This window comes from Chiloscyllium plagiosum, unplaced genomic scaffold, assembly GCF_037043375.1.
Source record: "Chiloscyllium plagiosum isolate Xiang-an unplaced genomic scaffold, Cpla_swu_hap1 HiC_scaffold_1, whole genome shotgun sequence".
In the NCBI taxonomy this organism is placed as follows: domain Eukaryota; kingdom Metazoa; phylum Chordata; class Chondrichthyes; order Orectolobiformes; family Hemiscylliidae; genus Chiloscyllium; species Chiloscyllium plagiosum.
Genome location: NW_028270139.1, coordinates 14002177 through 14021777, shown reverse-complemented (window position 1 = coordinate 14021777; position 19601 = coordinate 14002177). Strand labels below are relative to the sequence as shown.

Sequence of the window (19601 nt, the reverse complement as noted above, 5' to 3'; positions counted from 1 at the left end):
ACTAAAACTGATGAATAACTGACTAGATTTTAGCTGCACTGATGACTTTGACATATTGTAACTTTTCAAAATTGTGCATGCTTTAAACATCGCTGAATATATCATTAAATTTTCATGTGTTCTGCAACAGTATTTTTATTTCTGCAAAATATTTGCTCTTTCAATTTATTAATTTATGATCTGAATTTCATATAAATGATTGTTTGGATGCAATGCAGCTTAATGTTATTGACAGCCTTTTTCTGGCACTCATTAAAATCCGGATGTGTACTTAGATTACACCAAATATTCTAGCACTTTTAATTGCAAACCTAACAACTTGTTTTGTTTTATGCTGAGAAGATGTTCCCCTCATGGGAGACTTTAAGATGAGAAAGCATTGTCACCGAACTTAAGACTGAGGTGAAGAGGAAGAATTTCTCCCCTCAGAAGACTGACAATCTTTGGAACTCCTTGTCACAGAGGGTTCTTGGTGTGTATTTAAGTCTGAGACAGATAAATTCTTGATCAGTCAGGGATCAAGGGTTATGGGGAAAGGACAGGAAAAGTGCAATGATGTGGAGGTGCTCATGTTGGACTGGGGTGGGCAAAAATCACATGATACTAGGTTATAGTCTGACAGGTTATTTGGAAGTTGAAGTTTTGGAGCGCTGCTCCTTTGTCAGGTAACTAGTGGGGTAGGATCATAGGACTCAGACTTTATAGTAAAAGATCACAGTGTCATGCAACTGATGCAAAGTATTGAACAAACCTATACTTGCTGTTAAGTCTTTAATCACTTAGAATGGGGACGCAGGTTTTGATTGATTAATATATAAATTTTTCTCTCAAGTCACAGTCCCAAGATAACATAAGGTTTTATTAAAAAAAAGGGGACCACTCCGCTCAGACAATGCATTGAAGTGTGAGGTTTAGAAACTGTCTGTATCCTAACCTGGTTCTATTTCCAATGGACTGACTGCCTGTAGGTTGTGTGCTTTTGGAACAAAATAGAATGTATCTGCAAATACAAATTCACCCCATGGTGTGTTGTGTGTGTGTCCGTGCGTGTGAGATGAAGTATATGCCTGTGAGTGGTTATATGCATGAGTCTGAGTGTGGGTGTGTGTTTGTCTGAGAGAGAGAGCATATATATGGAGGTGGTCTGTGTGAGTATGTGAGTGTGATTATGTGTAAGTGTGTGTATGTGTATGTGTGCTTGTGTGTGAGGTCTGAGGTGTTTGTTTAAAGGCGAGCAGTGGAGGCATAGGGAAAATCTTGACAATGTGCTCACTCTCATCGATAATGTGTTACAGGCAGCAAAGAACATGGTTTCTCTGCTCCTGGAAGGGTACCCTATCAGTCGTATCCTGTGTCTGTTGCCTGATGAGGTCATTATGGTAGCTCACTGTGGCACGTCGAAACTGGCGATCAATGAGTTAATCATAAAGTCCCTACAGTGTGGAAACAGGCCCTTCAGCCCAAAAAGTTCACACCGACCCTCTGAGCAGTAACCCACCCAGACCTGCTCCTGACCTTATTACCCTATATTTACCCCTAACTAATGCACCTAACCTACACATCCCTGAACACTATGGGCAATTTAGCATGGCCAACTCACCTAACCTGCACGCCTTAGAGTTGTGGGAGGGGACCAGAGCAACCAGAGGAGACCCACACAGACACAGGAGGAATGTGCAAACTCCACACAGACCGTCGCCCGAGGCAGGAATTGAATCTAGGTCCCTAGTGCTGTGAGGCAAGAGTGCCAATCATTGTGTCACCCCACAGAGTTGAGCATCATACACTGTTCTAACAAGGGTGTCCGTCAACACCTTCAGTGGTCCATCACATTCCTCCTCATCTGAACAGATGCTGCATATGCATAGGGCGTGTCTGTAAGGGACAGCTGTTTTAAAATGTTTGGAGTGGAAACTAGAGAAGTGCAGGCTATCGTGGGCCTGCGGAAGAGTGAGGTACTGAAGTGCCACCCTTGATGGAGATGCATGTGTCCAAGAATGAGACTGATTCTAAAGAGCAGTCCATGGTAAGTCTGGTAGTGAGATGAAACTTGCTGATACCACTATGTAGTTGTTTCAGCAAACATCTCACCATGGGTCCAGAGGAAGAAAATGTCGTCAATATACCTGGTGGATAGTGTTGGTCGGAAGTCCTGTGCAGCAAAGAAGTCTTGTTCGAACCTGTGCATGAAAATATTGGCATATTGGGGTGCAAATTTGATCCCCATGGCTGTTCCGTGTGTCTGGATGAAGAACTGGCTGTCAAAGGTGAAGAGATGGCTGAGGATGAAATAAATGAGTTGTTGAATGGTGCTTGGTGATTGGCAGTTGTTGGTATTGAGTATTGAGGCTGTTATAGCAATGCCATTGTCATGGGGAATGCTGGTGTAGAGTGCTGAAATGTCCATTGTAATGAGAAATGTTCCTAATTTGACTTGTCTGTGGGTGCTAAGATTGTGTAAGGAATCTGTGGTGTCACGACAGATGTTGGTGGTCCCCTGTTCAATGGGTTTCAAGATACCCTTGACATAGCCAGAGAGGTTCTCATACAGGATCCCAATGCCTGATATGATGGGACGTCCATGTGTGTTGGCTTTTGTGTATCTTTGAAAGGCAGTAGAAGTGCCCCATGCAAGAAGTAACTGGGATAAGAGTGCATAAGGTACTCTGAAGGACTGGATCAAAAGTCTTAATCAATCTGTTTCATTGATAGATGCGTTTTTTGGTCAGATTGGTAGGTAATTGAAATAGTATTTCTGGTTGTTCAATTGTCGATATACTTCCTTGCAGTTGTTCATTCTATTCTGAATGACAATGGCTGCTGTTTTGATGGCAATGTTGGAATTGGTTGAGAGAGCATGGATGGCATTGTGTTATGATTGGGTGATGATCTGGCCTAGCTTGTGGATGTGGCTGATGAACCTGGCATTCTCTTATTTCCTTGACACCGTCCTGTCCCCCTTAGTCCCTTGACACCGTCCTGTCCCCCTTAGTCCCTTGACACCGTCCTGTCCCCCTTGGACTCTCCGCATACCTTGACACCGTCCTGTCCCCCTTAGTCTCTCCGCATACCTTGACACCGTCCTGTCCCCCTTAGTCTCTCCGCATACCTTGACACCGTCCTGTCCCCCTTAGACTCTCCGCATACCTTGACACCGTCCTGTCCCCCTTAGACTCTCCGCATACCTTGACACCGTCCTGTCCCCCTTAGTCTCTCCGCATACCTTGACACCGTCCTGTCCCCCTTAGTCTCTCCGCATACCTTGACACCGTCCTGTCCCCCTTAGTCTCTCCGCATACCTTGACACCGTCCTGTCCCCCTTAGTCTCTCCGCATACCTTGACACCGGCCTGTCCCCCTTAGTCTCTCCGCATACCTTGACACCGTCCTGTCCCCCTTAGTCTCTCCGCATACCTTGACACCGTCCTGTCCCCCTTAGTCTCTCCGCATACCTTGACACCGTCCTGTCCCCCTTAGTCCAAGAACTCCCCACCTACGTTCGGGACACCACCCATGCCCTCCACCTGCTCCATGATTTTCGCTTCCCCGGTCCCCAACGCCTTATTTTCACCATGGACATCCAGTCCCTGTACACCTCCATCCCCCATCACGAAGGACTCAAAGCCCTCCGCTTCTTTCTTTCCCGCCGTACCGACCAGTACCCTTCCACAGACACCCTCCTTCGACTGACTGAACTGGTCCTCAACCTGAACAACTTCTCTTTCCAATCCTCCCACTTCCTCCAAACGAAAGGAGTAGCCATGGGCACCCGCATGGGCCCCAGCTACGCCTGCCTCATCGTAGGATATGTGGAACAATCCATCTTCCGCAACTACACTGGCCCCACCCCCCACCTTTTCCTCCGCTATATCGATGACTGTATCGGCGCCGCCTCGTGCTCCCACGAGGAGGTTGAACAGTTCATCCACTTCACCAACACCTTCCACCCCGACCTCAAATTCACCTGGACAGTCTCAGATTCCTCCCTCCCCTTCCTCGACCTTTCTATTTCTATCTCAGGCGACCGAATCAACACGGACATCTACTACAAACCGACCGACTCCCACAGCTACCTGGACTACACCTCCTCCCATCCTGCCCCCTGTAAAAACGCCATCCCATTCTCCCAATTCCTTCGACTCCGCCACATCTGCTCCCAGGAGGACCAGTTCCAAAAACGCACATCCCAGATGGCCTCCTTCTTCAAGGACCGTAATTTCCCCCCCGACGTGGTCGACGATGCTCTCCACCGCATCTCTTCCACTTCCCGATCCTCCGCCCTTGAACCCCGCCCCTCCAACCGCCACCAGGACAGAACCCCACTGGTCCTCACCTACCACCCCACTAACCTCCATGTACAGCGCATCATCCGCCGCCATTTCCGCCACCTCCAAACGGACCCCACCACCAAGGATATATTTCCCTCCCCTCCCCTATCAGCATTCCGTAAAGACCACTCCCTCCGTGACTCCCTCGTCAGATCCACACCCCCCACCAACCCAACCTCCACTCCCGGCACCTTCCCCTGCAACCGCAGGAGGTGCAAGACTTGCGCCCACACCTCCCCCCTCTCCTCCCTCCAAGGCCCCAAAGGAAACTTCCATATCCGCCACAGATTCACCTGTACCTCCACACATATCATCTATTGCATCCTTTGCACCCGATGTGGCCTCCTCTATATTGGGGAGACGGGCCGCCTACTTGCGGAGCGTTTCAGGGAACACCTCTGGGACACCCGGACCAACCAACCCAACTACCCTGTAGCTCAACATTTCAATTCCCCCTCCCATTCCACCAAGGATATGCAGTTCTTTGGACTCCTCCATCGTCAGACCACAGCGAAACGACGGTTGGAGGAAGAACGCCTCATCTTCCGGCTAGGAACCCTCCAACCACAAGGGATGAACTCGGATTTCACCAGTTTCCTCATTTCCCCTCCCCCCAGCCTGTCTCAGTCAAATCCATCAAATTCAGCACCGCCTTCCTAACCTGCAATCTTCTTCCCGACCTCTCCGCCCCCACCCCAGTCTGACCTATCACCCTCACCTTGACCTCTTTCCACCTATCACATTTCCGACGCCCCTCCCCCAAGTCCCTCCTCCCTATCTTTTATCTTAGCCTGCTGGACCAACTTTCCTCATTCCTGAAGAAGGGCTAATGCCCGAAACGTCGATTCTCCTGTTCCCTAGATGCTGCCTGACCTGCTGCGCTTTTCCAGCAACACATTTCCATTCTCTTATTTCCTGACAGTTTGAGCGCATACATGTCAACAAAAGTGAAAGTGAGGAATGTCAGATCAGCCATATGATCCTATTGAATGGTCAAGCAAGTGTGAGGAACTGAATGGCCTATGCCTGTTCCTAATTCTTCCGGTCTTCAAAGTAACTTTGTATTTTCTCACCTTTTAAATCTATGTGTGCCACACACATTTTTGGTTAACAGTGCAAATTGGTACTAGACCTTGAACAATTATATGCTTCAACAAACTGCTAGAAGTTAGTGAAGCAACAGCAAGGACTAGAATTCACTGACTGACTTTGCTCTAAGTTTATTTACTCTACAAGCATTTCACTCTTAACACGTGACGTTACTGGAATCAAGTGCTCATAATACCAGGAAATCAGGTGAACCTATTTTCTATAAGTTGATTCATTATAATTTCCAAAAGGACTACACAATTCCAGATTTCAATCCAACCTGGTTTAAATAACGTCAAAAGATAAATTTCAGGAATGAATGAGAAATGACTGTCCTTGGCTTCAGAAGAGCACTTGACTGAGTGTGGGATCAAGAAGGCCTGGGAAAACTGAAGTAAATGGGAATTGCAGAAGCAGGTAGGAGTCATACCTGGTGTAAATGAAGTTGGTTGTGGTTGTTGAAGGTTAATCATCTCAGTCCTACAGCAACACTCAGATATCCCTCAGGGCCACGTCCTTGGCTCAACACCTTCAAATGCTTCAACAATAATCTTTCCTCCCATCACAAGGTCAGTAGAAGGGATAAAACATTTGTGACAAAACATGTTTCATTTCTATTTGTAACTCCTTCAAGAATAAAAGCAACTAATGCCTACTGCAATGTCCAGGCTTGGGCTGAAAAGTGACAAACATTTGTGCAAGGCACTGCCAGCTCTATCAAGGGAGAAGCAACGGTTTAGGATTATGTCAGTGGGCTAGTCGTCCAGAAGTCAAGATTAGAGTGGTGCTGGAGAAGCACAGCAGGTCAGGCAGCATTTGAAGTGCAGGAAAATCGACGTTTCAGGCAAAAGCCCTTCATCAGGACTGATGAAGGGCTTTTGCCCGTAACGTCGATTTTCCTGCTCCTCGGATGCTGCCTGACCTGCTGTGCTTCTCCAGCACCACTCTAATCTTGACTCTGATCTCCAGCATCTGCAGTCCTCACTTTCGCCTAGTCATCCAGAAGTCCAGGCAAATTATCAGGGAACGTAGGTTAAAATCTCACCATGACAGCAAGTAAAGTTTTTATTAATTTAATAAATCTAGATTGGAAAGGTAGTCTCAAAATTGTAGAAACTCATTTGATTTATGAATGCCATTTAGAGGCAGAAGCCTTGCCAACCTCACCTAGTCTGACCTACCTGTGCCTCCGTAGTAATGTATTGACTCTTAACTGCCCTCTAAAGGAACTGAAACCACTGAACAAGACACTTGGCGCAAGATCAATTAGGGATAAACAACACATGACAGCAATGCCCACATCCCATGAAAAATAAAGAAAACAAACTTCCTTTTGACATTTGATGTGGAGGTTTCAGTGATGGCAATACACACCATCAACATCCTGAGGGGATAACATTGATCAAAAACCTGACTAAATTAGTCCTGTAAATACTGTGGGTACAATAGCATCAGAGAGGAAAGGGATTCTGCAGTGAGTAACTAACCTCCTGGGTTCAGTAAGAGGTCCAAAAATTACTCAAGATGATTGTAAGCAAAACAGGAATCCACAGAAAGGCAATTACAGTACAATTAGACAAGATTTAGGATGTATAGGATGGGGAAGGAAACTGCAGGGAATGGGCACAATTGAAATGTGGAGCTTATTCAAGGAACAACTACTGCAGGTCCTTGATAAGTATGCTCCTGTCAGGGAGTCATGATTCATTAAGAAAGTTGAATCTCTTGTCAAGAGGAAGAAGAAGGCTTATGTTAGGATGAGATGTGAAGGCTCAGTTAGGGCACTTGAGAGTTACAAGTTAGTCAGGAAAGACCTAAAGAGAGAGCTAAGAAGAGCCAAGAGGGGACATGAGAAGTCGTTGGCAGACAGTATCAAGGAAAACCCTAAAGCTCTCTGTAGCTATATTAGGAATTAGAGAATGGTGAGAGTAAATTAGGGCCAATCAAGGATAGCAGTGGGAAGTTGTGCATGGAGTCTGAGGAAATAGGGAAAGCGCTAAATGAATGTTTTTCATCAGTATTCACACTAGAAAAAGACAATGTTGTTGAGGAGAATACTGAGATACAGGCTCTGAGACTAGATGGGATTGAGGTTCACAAAGAGGAGGTGTGAGCAATTCTGGAAAGTGTAAAAATAGATAAGTTCCCTAGGCCAGATGGGATTTATCCTAGGATTCTCTGGGACGTTAAGGAGGAGATTGTAGAGCCTTTGGCTTTGATCTTTATGTCATCATTGTCTACAGAAATAGTGCCAGAAGACTGGAGGAGAGCAAATGATTTCCCCTTGTTCAAGAAAGGGAGTAGAGACAACCCTGGTAATTATAGACCAGTGAGCCTTACTTTGGTTGTGGGGAAAGTGTTGGAAAAGGTTATAAGAGATATGGATTTATAATCATCCAGAAAGGAATAAGTTGATTAGAGATAGTCAACACGGCTTTTGGAAGGGTAAGTCATGCCTCACAAACCTTAGTGGGTTCTTTGAGAATGTGACCAAACAGGTGGATGAGAGTAAAGCTGTTGAAGTGGTGTATATGGATTTCAGTAAGGCATTTGATAAGGTTCTCCACAATAGGTTATTGCACAAAATATGGAGGCATGGGATTGAGGGTAATTTAGCAGTTTGGATCATAAACTGGATAGCTTAAAGACAAAGGGTGGTGCTTGATGGGAAATGTTCATTCTTGGAGTTCAGTTATTAATGGTATACCACAAGGATCTGTTTTGGATCCACTGCTGTTTGTCATTTTTATAATCAACCTGATGAGGGGGTAGAAGGATAGGTTAGTAAATTTACAGATGACACTAAGGTCAGTGGAGTTGTGAATAGTGCTGAAGGACATTGTGGGTTACAGAGGGATATAGATAAGCTGCAGAGCTGGGCTGAGAGGGGGCAAATGGAGTTTAATGTGGAAAAGTGTGAGGTGATTCCCTTTGGAAGGAGCAACAGGAATGCAGAGTACTGCGCTAACGGTAAGATTCTTGGTAGTGTAGATGAGCAGAGATCTCTGTGACCATGTCCATAGATCCCTGAAAGTTGCCACCCAGGTTGATAGGGTTGTTAAGAAGGCATATGGTGTGTTCGCTTTTATTAGTAGAGGGATTGAGTTTCGGAACCATGAGATCACGCTGCAGCTGTACAAAACTCTGGTGCAGCCGCACTTGGAGTATTGCGTACAGTTCTGGTCACCGGATTATAGGAAGGATATGGAAACTTTGGAAAAGGTTCAGAGGAGATTTACTAGGATGTTGCCTGATATGGAGGGAAGATATTCCGAGGAAAGGCTGAGGGACTTGAGGCTGTTTTCATTGGAGAGAAGGAGGTTGAGAGGTGACTTAATTCAGACATAAAAGATAATCAGAGGGTTAGATAGGGTGGACAGTGATGGTGATGGCTAGCACAGGGGAACATAGTTTTAAATTGAAGGGTGATCGATATAGGACAGATGTCAGAGGTAATTTCTTTACTCAAAGAGTAGTCGGAGCATGGAACGCACTGCCTGTAACAGTAGTAGACTCACTAACTTTAATGGCATTTAAATGGTCATTGGATAAACATATGGATGAAAATGGAATAATGTAGAATAGGTAGGCTTCAGATTGGTTCCACAGGTCGGCACAACATCGAGGGCCGAAGGGCCTGTACTGCGCTGTAAAGTTCTATGTTCTATATTCTTGGTCTCTAGTTATGTTTTTTTCTACGTGAGGAAATATTGTCTCGTGAGACAGTGTTTCAATCAAAATCATAAATAACTTAAATAACTTCAACCTTCTGTTCTCCTTATCCAAGATAAAAATAGGACCAATCTGTTAATCTTTATTTGACATGACACAATGCAATCCTGATAACATACTTGTAAATTCTCTTTGCGTGCTCTTTGATGTTTTTATATCATGTTCAATATAGATTTAGCATCAGCCCTTGGTCTAAATGGAATGGAAACATTAGTGGAGAGGCATCAGCTTTAACTTCCCCAGTGGTCTACTGGTTAGGATTTGGCACTCTCACTGCCACGGCCTGGGATCGATTCCCGGTCAGGGAATATGAATTTTGGGGTGGCATGGTGGCTCAGTGGTTAGCACTGCTGCCTCACAGCGCCAGGGACCCAGGTTCAGTGCCTGCCTCAGGCAACTGTCTGTGTGGAGGTTGCACATTCTCCCCGTGTCTGCATAGGTTTCCTTCGGGTGCTCTGGTTTCCTCCCATAATCCAAAGATGTGCAGGTTAGGTGAATTGGCCATGCTAAATTGCCCATAGTGTTAGTTGCATTAGTCAGGGGTAAGTATAGGGTAGGGATATGGATCTAGGTGGGTTACTCTTCGGATGGTCGGTGTGGACTTGTTGGGCTGAAGGGCCTGTTTCCATACTGTAGGGAACCTAATCTAATTTAATCATTTCCCAGGTTGTACCTTTATGAAATTGAACAAAAAATGCTGTCTTGGGAGTCGCATGTGTAGTCAGCTTAGTCTCCCAAATACTGGTACACTGGTAGGGAAGTTGTAACATCTCCTCAACCAACTGCTTGCACGGGCTTTGATGAGTGGTGCCACATACCGATACTGCTCATCAAAGCCTTAGAGTCAAAGACAGTCATAGAGACCTAGAGTATGGAGATGGGTCCTTCAGTCCAAACTGGGCCACGCCAACCAAAATGTCCATCCATGCTAACTCCATTCCCTGCCTTTGGCCGATATTCTTCTAAACCTTTCCTATCCAGGTATTTGTCCAATTTCCTTTTAAATATTGTTAATGTAACTGTGTCAACTACTTCCACTGGCTGTTCATTCCATATGCGTATCTCCCCCCCCCCCCCCCGTGAAAAAAAGTTGCCCCTCAGGTTCCCTTTTATTCTTTCGCTTCTAAGCTTAAACTGATGCCCTCTAGTCCTCGATTCCCAAACCTGGGGAAAAGACTGAGTGCATTCACTCTATCTATGCCACTCGTGATCTTATACACTTCTGTAAGATTCCCCCCTCAGTCTCCTATGCTCTAAAGAAAAAATCCTAGATTTTCCAACTTCTCCCGATAACTCAGACCATTTAGTCCAGGCAACATCCTTGTAAATTCCTTCTGCACTCTTTCCAGTTTAATAACATCCTTCCTATAGCACGGTGACCAAAACTGAACACAATACTCCTAATGCGGCCTCACCAAGTCCTGTACAACTGCATCATAGCTTCCCAACTTCTCTATTCAATGCCCTGACTGATGAAGGCCAGTGTGCCAAAAGCTGCCTTCACTGCCCTGTCTACCTGTGACTCCACTTTCAGAGAGCCGTGCACCTGAACTCCAAGGTCCTTTTGTTCCACTACACTCCTTAAGGCTCAACCATTCACCATGAAACTCGTCCCTTAATTTGACTTTCCAAAATGCAACACCTCACACTATCTATATTAAACTCCATTTGCCATTTCTCGGCCCACTTCCCCAGCTGATCAAGGTCCTGCTGCAATTTCTGATAAGTGTTCTCTATGTCCACGATACCATTCATTTGAGCGCTATCGGCAAACCTACTCATCATGCCTTGTACATTCTCATCCAAATCATTGGTATAGATGACTAACAGCAATGGGCCCAGCATTGACCATAAGGCACACCTCTCATCATAGGCCTTCAATCCATCAATCATCCATCTACTATTACCCTCTGCTTGCTACCAGCAAACCAATCTTTGTATCCAATTTGCCAGCTTCCCCTGGATTACATGTGCTCTAACCTTCCAGAGCAGCCTACCATGTGGAACCTTATTAAAGATCTTACTGACATCCACATGGACTAAGTCTACCGCCCTGCATTCGTCAACCTTTCTGGCCACTTTGTCAAAGAAGTCTAACAAATTGCTGATCACTTCAGCAGGGTCAGGGTCAAACATAATCTGGTGCAATTGCTGGCATTACAACTATAAACATTTTATAGTTACTAAAATTACATAGTTTCCACTGGTAACTATTTGTAACAAAATAGTATTCACAATGAGATCCACAAATAGCTCTTCAGGTAGTAAGCTTTTATGCAAAACAAGTTGCAAGCTAGTAATTTTGATATAAATCGTACTGAGATCACAGAAGAGAATACTACACACAACAACTAAGGGCATATGTTTCCCCTCCCAGATGTTGCAGAGAAGGGGAAATAATTGAGTGAGTTGGCACTAGAGAGTTACTTCATCCCTTCTTGGCAACTCTCTAGCTTTGGGTGGAAGATCTATGATTAACCTTTTTTTTTCTTTTTTTTTCTTTTTTTTCCTGTTACATTCCTGTTTTTTTTAACCCCCACACGACCACCTAAGTGCGGTAGTGCTTATTTTTCCCCAGCACCCATGGTGTGTGTGTGCAGGTGTGAGACACAGTGAAAGGCACAAAGTGCATGAATCTTTATTCAAATTCCACCACCAGGAAGATAGGAAAACACCCGGGTGGCCAGTGACAAACACTGCCCTTCGCATCAAAGGGCAGTGCTGTGTGATCAAAACAGTGAGGGGGAGGGTAGGGACTAAATCAAAATAGAGTTGGAGGGAATTAACCTTCTTTACCTGTCACCAATTTATTCTGTTAAGTGGTTAACTAATGGTACTGAAGGGCCTCAAATTGGCACAACCTCAATTGTGTAGTAATTGATCCTTTCAATAAATTATCCTTGAGAGGAGCATATGACCTGCTAGTCCAATCAAGTATGGAGTGAGAATTCTACATAAGACATGTGTGGACTTGCCCAGCAATTGAATCAGGGAAATAGGCATGTAAGGGCTGTGCAATGTACACTGTAAATGAGTTGTAATAAATCATTGTTTTATGTTAATCAACCAACTCAGATTTTAAGAAAATAAGTCAGATTACTGAGCCCAGATACGTCCAGCCTGCAAAGCAAAATGAAAATTAGAGGTGTTAAATTTGGCACCAGAAGGTTGGGTACATTTATGGAATGCCTAAAACTCTTTCTCCGTGCAAATGAAATAGCGTGAGAGGATAAACAGAGAGTGATTGTGTTGAACTTCATGTGCAGCACAGGCATACAAATCACATTCAAGTTCAATGTTCTTAGATGTCCCGATACCAAAATATTCATAAAGATCATAGAGTTACTCAAAGGCACTACCCCTCCAAGCCCCCTGTTAATTTTACAGTTGTACAAGTGGATGATCCACCTCAACCTATACAATGAAGCTCAGGGAGGTGACACAACTTTGCGATATTGGAATCACATTAAATGAGATGCTAAGACATTCTGGATGTAAGTTTGCTTGCTGAGTTGGAAAGTTCATTTTCAGATGTTTCGATATCATCAGTGAGCCTCCAGTGAGGCACTGGTGTTAAGTCCCACTTTCTATTTATGGGTTTAGGTTACCTTGGGTTGGTGATGTCATTCCCTGTGATGGTGATGTCATTTCCTGTTCTTTTTCTCAGAGGTTGGTAGATAGGGGTCCAAATCAATGTGTTTGTTGATAGAGTTCCTGTTGGAATGCCAAGCTTCTAGGAATTCTTATGCGTATCTCTGTTTGGCTTGTCCTACAATGGATATGTTATCCCAGTCAAAGCGGTGTCCTTCCTCATCTGTATGTAAGGATACTAGTGATAGTGGGTCATGTCTTTTTTGTGGCTAGTTGATGTTCATGTACCCTGGTGGCTAGTTTTCTGCCTGTTTGTCCAATGTAGTGTTTGTTATAGTTCTTGCAAGGTATTTTCTAAATGACACTTGTTTTGCTCGTTGTCTATATTGGGTCTTTGGAGTTCATTAGCTGCTGTTTTAGTGTGTTGATGGGTTTGTGGGCTACCATGATGCCCAGGGGTCTGAGTAGTCTGGCAGTCCTTTCCGAGATGTTTTTGATGTAGGGGAGAGAGGCTAGAGTTTCTGGATGTATTTTGCCTGCTTGTTGGGGTTTGTTGCTGAGAAATCGGCGGACTGAGTTCATTGGGTATCTGTACTTTTTGAATACAATGTATAGGTGATTTTCCTCTGCTTTACGTAGTTCATCTGTGCTGCAGTGTGTGGTGGCTGGTTGAAATAATGTTCTGATGCAGCTTCGTTTGTGGGTGTTGGGATGATTGCTTCTGTCGTTCAGTATTTGGTCTGTATGTGTTGTTTTCCTGGAGACCCTGGTTTGAAGTTCCGCATTGGCTGTTCGCTCTACTGTGAGATCTAGGAATGATGGTTTGTTGTCGTTTTCCTCCTCTTTAGTGAACTTTATGCCAGTAAGGGTATTATTGATGGTCTTGAAGGTTTCCTCTAATTTTTTCGTTTAGTGATAACAAAGGTGTCATCCATGTAGCGGACCCAACGTTTGGGTTGGATGGTTGGCAGAGCTGTCTGTTCGAGTCTCTGCATTGCCTCTGCTAAGAACCCTGATATATCGGAGATCCCATGAGTGTTCTTTATCTGTAGGTTTTGTTGTTGAAGGTGAAGTGGGTGGTAAGGACTTGTCTAGCAGTTAAATTGAGTAGCTTGGTATGTAAGGGCTGCATTATATACTCTGCAAATAAGGAGTAATAAATTGTTGTGTTATATTAATCAATCTATTGTGCCAACCTTAAAGTTGCCACATGTACCTTCCTGGCAGGTAAGAAAGGAGCTGGCATTCTGAACAGGCAACCAGAACAACTGGCAAAATAGTTTGTGGGTCTCTCTCACTGCTTCATTTCGGGGGTAATTTGATGCACATTTTGGTGGGGGAGCAAGGTAAAGGAACCTACGAAAACCATTTATCTACCCTTGTCTCTAACCGCTCCCCATCTCCTCTCCCCACACCCCTCACCCCCAGAAGAGTATCAAGATTACTTATCCTGTCACTACTGGATTCCCTGAGGAACAGGCTGCTGAAATAACTCCACAGAGACTGTTATTCCATCGCCCTGTCATCTTTTATTTACCCATGGAATATCGTTGAGACTAATCCAGGTTCTTCAGAGCCAGCTGTCAGAGTGAGAAGAACCTCTGGCACTTCTGTTTCTATCTGCCTATGTCTATTTCCATCCATTCTACTGCCCCCACCCTTACCCCGCAGATCTGGGACAATCAGATTTAATTTAGTGTGGAGCCTTCTCTCCATTAGCAACATTGGTGAGGCTATCACTGTAGTCAGAGAACATCTCCGGACACCCACACCAACCAACCCCACCACCCCGTGGCTGAGCACTTCAACTCCCCCTCCCACTCCGCCGAGGACATGCAGGTCCTGGGCCTCCTCCACCGCCACGCCCTCACCACCCGATGCCTGGAAGAAGAATGCCTCATCTTCTGCCTCAGGACTCTCCAACCCCATGGCATCAATGTGGATTTCATCATTTCCCCTCCCCCCACCTTACCTCAGTTCCAACCTTCCAGCTCAGCACTACCCTCATGACCTGTCCACCTGTCAATCTTCCTTCCCACCCATCCGCTCCACTGTAATAGAGGTTTTCAAAATTATGAGGGGCATGGATAGGATAAATCGGCAAAGTCTTTTCCCTGGGGTGGGGGAGTCCAGAACTAGAGGGCATAGGTTTAAGGTGAGAGGGAAAAGATATAAAAGAGATCTAAGGGGCAACTTTTTCACGCAGAGGGTGGTGCGTGTATGGAATGAGCTGTCGGAGGAAGTGGTGGAGGCTAGTACAATTGCAACATTTAAAATGCATTTGGATGGGTATATGAATAGGAAGGGTTTGGAGGGATATGGGCCGGTGGGACTAGATTGGGTTGGGATATCTGGTCGGCATGGACGGGTTGGACCGAAGAGTCTGTTTCCATGCTGTACATCTCTATAACTCTATGACTCTATGCAAGTTGGCCTCGGTCCTTTCATTGTCCCTAGATCTTCCTGAAAAGCTTCCAGGTATTTCATTAGAATTTCATTCAGGTAGCCATTTTCTAATCGAAAAATGCAGAGACAATCTAAGTGAATCTTTCTCAACCAATTTCACCCCATCAAGCCTTTTACTACAATCAGTGGTAACTGAAACAGTTGCTTCTCATAAGAGACCAGAATTAAAGTTGCATCCCTAATCTGTACAGATTCCCTGGTATAGGTTCTCAGTCTCACTGAGATCTTGCACAGACTTAAAGGTTGGAGTCCAGGGTGAAATTTGTTAAAGACTAGTTCTGCGATTCTGAAGAAAATTTTATACATTTGGTTGAGGCTTGACTTTGTTTTGGGGTTTTGCTGTGGGCTGACCTAGAGTCCCTCTGTTCAGGATATTTCCTACGTGAAGCTATGCAATTGTCTGCATTAAAGTGGTGTTCCCAATCTCAGCCTGGAGAGGGTGACCATTTCCAACAGCATACTCTGTAACCTATGAGCTCCACTTGCCACATTTTCTAATGACAAAGCCAATTGTAATGCCTGTTTGAAGTACGGTTGGACTTCAGCTACCAGGCGCTTTTGCATGGTTACTTATTAATCCCACATACCAAACAGTGTCTCAGCATCTAATAAAAGGTCAAACCAAAGTCACATTCCTCTGCCTGTCATCCTAACCAGCCAAAAATCCTGATACAAGTTCCCTTGGTTCCTGAATTGCTGAGTAAAACTGTCTCACAATTAGAGAAGGTTGCGGTCATAACATTCATAAACCAAACCCGTCAATTCTTGAAAGGTTTTAGTAAGGCTCCCAATAACTGAAAACATTGCGGGTCCACAAGCTGTCAGGAGAAGTACTTGTTGCTTTTCATTCTGGCTCAATGTCCTTTTCCCAGAGAAAATAACATTCTACCCACATACCGGGCCCAGTCTTTGATGGCGGGATCGAACGAGTCAAGCTTCCCAAATAACTGCCAGAAATACTTAACCCAATTCAAAGACTAGGGCGAGGGAATTTCTTCAGGAACATGTTTTTCTCTTGTCGCCACTGAAATAACACCACAACTTCAATGGCGGTGCTTAGGACCCAGAGGCTGCTGGGATGTTCTGGTGACCCAGGATATTTGTCTTGAAACCAGTGATTTGCCAAGAAGCTTGCAATTATTACCTGTCAGCTCTTAATGAGCTGATTGTCACGTGAAAGATGTGGTTTTTCACAGCAGTGGGATGGCAGATTAGTCATTACCTAATAGGCCCACCCTAACACTTCAAGCTATATTGGAAAGTCTCACAACAACACATTTTGTTTCATTAAGCAGTTAATTCTCTTTGTTCTACAAGGTGTTCATCTGGAGACCTGCAGAAGACACAGACATAAACTTGGCTAAGACATAGAAACTAGTTCCTGGCAGTAGGTATTTTGTTGCCAAAGTACTTCTATTGGAGTGGAGGCCCTGCTCACTTCTTTTTGCAAGGCCTTCAAGACAACTGGCCAAGCCAAGCCTAAAGCTATTACAGTACACCTGTCTTACCAGTGGGCAAGAATGGTTGCTAGGATCCTAACTAGAAAACCAAAACAGCCTACCAGATGGCTTAGGGATTTTTCTAATTGATTTGTCCAAAAATAATAAAAAAAGCAGCAACAGATGGCTCCTAAAACTGTGTCATGTTCTCTTCAGTCAACACACAAAGTGCAAACCTGTATATTTTCTTGACGAGCATTAAATTGTGCTGTTAGGTTTTAATTAGAAGCACTAGACAAACAATGATTTGTTCAATGAATCAAGCGGTGCAATATTTTGCATATTGGCTGATGTTGAAGCATCTGTGCACTTTAGTCAGACACAAATAACATGTTACCTTGCAAGGTTAGCTGCTTTGATAGTTTCGTCATAATGTCAACGCCGTTTTTCAACCAACTGATCGAAGGATTTGGAATGCCTTCAGCATGGCACCTGAGACTGGCAGTCACTCCTGGTTCACGAGCTTGACTTTGTGGGTACACCCGAATAACTGGAGGAACTGTAGGTGAAGCAGAAAAATAACAAATCAGGACATGGCTAAGATTCTATAGCAATAATAAAATATGATAGATTTATTATGTAAAAATGCTGTCCACGGGACAATCAAAATAGACCTCACGAACCCATCTCTTGATATTGATTGAATGCACAGGAGATGTCTTAAAGAGGTTTTGTGCTTCATTCAGATCTATGTTCTACTGTGCTTGAATCTTTAAAGTGTCTTGCAAAATTGAATCAGTCATAAAGGCATACAACTACAACATTCATTCATAGAATCACAGGACTAAATTTTCCCAGCCACTGAATGACACGGGTTCTGGTGAAAAAGCTTGGAAAATTGCATGAGATTGGCAGTAAGAAACATTTTTGTTGAGAGCATGTCGTCTATTTTTGCAATCAAGTGATGAATAGTGAGACAGCATTCTGCCTATTTGTATGGATTAACAAATCATTATTAGTTAATCTCATCACAGATATTGTGGAGGCCCTCACCAATGTTCATCAATTTTGTACCGCCTCTATATTGGAGAGAAACACAGTGAGAAGCACATGAAATATGACATACATGAATCAGAAGATTCAGGTGCCCATAAACAGGTAGCTCACATGGTCAAAACTGCATAAAGATGTAATGCAGTTTAAATATCACACCATACTTGACAAATTGTAGGTATACCCCAGTGTGCGATGAAACCAGCATCCCTGATTCCCATATCAGTTCTTGAGGAACCATTCAGTCATAAATTAGTGCACTGTGAGGACCAGTATCTAAATCAAAAGTTGGAAATTAATATATTGCTACAGTTCTGGATATGCACACTCTACTTCCAGGAGCCATTCCTCTGAGGAGTGTCAGAGGTAAGGCAGTAGTGGAAAAATGAACATAGTTTTTCATTTGTTCTTGTCTACCAATGTACACTCTGATCGAGGATAAAAAAAAATGTCAGAAGTTTTTAAGCATTTAGATTAGATTCTCTACAGTATGAAAACAGGCCTGTCGGCCCAACAAGTCCACACCGACCCTCCAAAGAGTAACCGTCCCAGACCCATTCCCCTACCCTGACGAATGCACCTAACACTCTGGGCAATTTAGCATGGCCAATTCGCCTGACCTGCATATCTTTGGATTGTAAGAGGAAATACACACAGACACAGGGGGAATGTGCAAATTCCACACAGACAGTCGCCTGAGGCAGGAATCAATCCTGGGTTCCTGGAGCTGTGAGGCAGCAGTGCTAACCACTAAGCCTCCATGCCACCCAATTCATTAGTATCTTGGGGACTTAACAACTAAAATCAACTGAGTGACTTTGTAGTATATATGGAAGGAACATTTAGAACAGTTAGAAACTTTGTTTAAATAATTGTAGTCAATCAGATTGGTGCTAAATTTAGCAAGAAGTTAATTTTATAAAAGCAAAAGTGATGATTTTAGGGACCCATTAGTGTCACCAGAACAGTAAAAGTAAGAACTTTGATTGACTTCCCCATCCCTAAAATAAAATGCAATAGAATGAGGTTTTTGGAAGTGTGCAGATTTTATTGGAGATTTGTACTTAATTTCAGTACAATAGGCACATCTGTAAACAACTTGCTACTAAAACTGAGGAAGATGGTACAGTCAGTTGAATGTCAGATAACCTTTGAAAAGCTGAAAGTGACCTTAACAAGTAACCCTGTATTAATGGCATGTAACTTTGATGATCCATTCAATGTGGTCTGTTGGTGAGATGGGCTGATCAGTGGCAAATGGAAATCAATCTGGATAAGTAGTGCACTTTGGCAGGATTAACAAGGCAAGGGAATGCATGATGAATGGTAGGAACGTAGGAAGCATGAGGATTAGGGGGATGTTGGTGTGTTTCTACATTGTTCATAGGGGATTTGGGAAAAAAAAAAACTACTTCTTCACTCAGTGAGTGGTGGAATGCACTGCCTGGGAATGTAGTGGAGACCAGAAACTTACTTACTCTTGCTTTTATGAGCAGAAGCACAGATGTTGAGCTAGGACTGTATAAAATGTTGGGGTTAGAGTGGTGCAGGAAAATCAACGTTTCAGCAAAAGCCCTTCATCAGGATGCTGCCTTGGATGCTGCCTGACCTGCTGTGCTGTTTCCGCACCACTCTAATATTGACTCTGATCTCCAGCATCTGCAGTTCTTACTTTCACCTGTATAAAATGTAAGGTCACAGCTAGATTACTGTGTGCAGTTCTAGAATTTATGTTATAGGAGGGATGTGGTACACTGGAGAGATGCAGAGGAAAGTTACCAGGATGTTGCCTTGACAGGGGAGCTTCACAAAGAAAGATTAGACAGACTGGAGTTGTTTTCCTTAGAGCAGAGGAGATTGAGAGGGTCACGATTGAGATACATAAAGTTTAAGGGGCATGGAGA

At 44.1% G+C, this 19601-nt stretch overlaps 1 protein-coding gene across 3 annotated transcripts in view; it reads right to left on the bottom strand.

The window, feature by feature from the left end:
* The window catches only part of fstl5 (follistatin-like 5), a 540838-nt gene that overhangs the window by 92591 nt on the left and 428646 nt on the right, over positions 1–19601 (bottom strand). For all 3 annotated transcript variants that reach the window (XM_087977338.1, XM_043698740.2, XM_087977263.1), the window contains one exon: positions 17042–17203. In XM_087977338.1, the coding sequence (XP_087833464.1) occupies positions 17042–17203 (162 nt within the window). The remainder of the gene's footprint in view (positions 1–17041; positions 17204–19601) is intronic.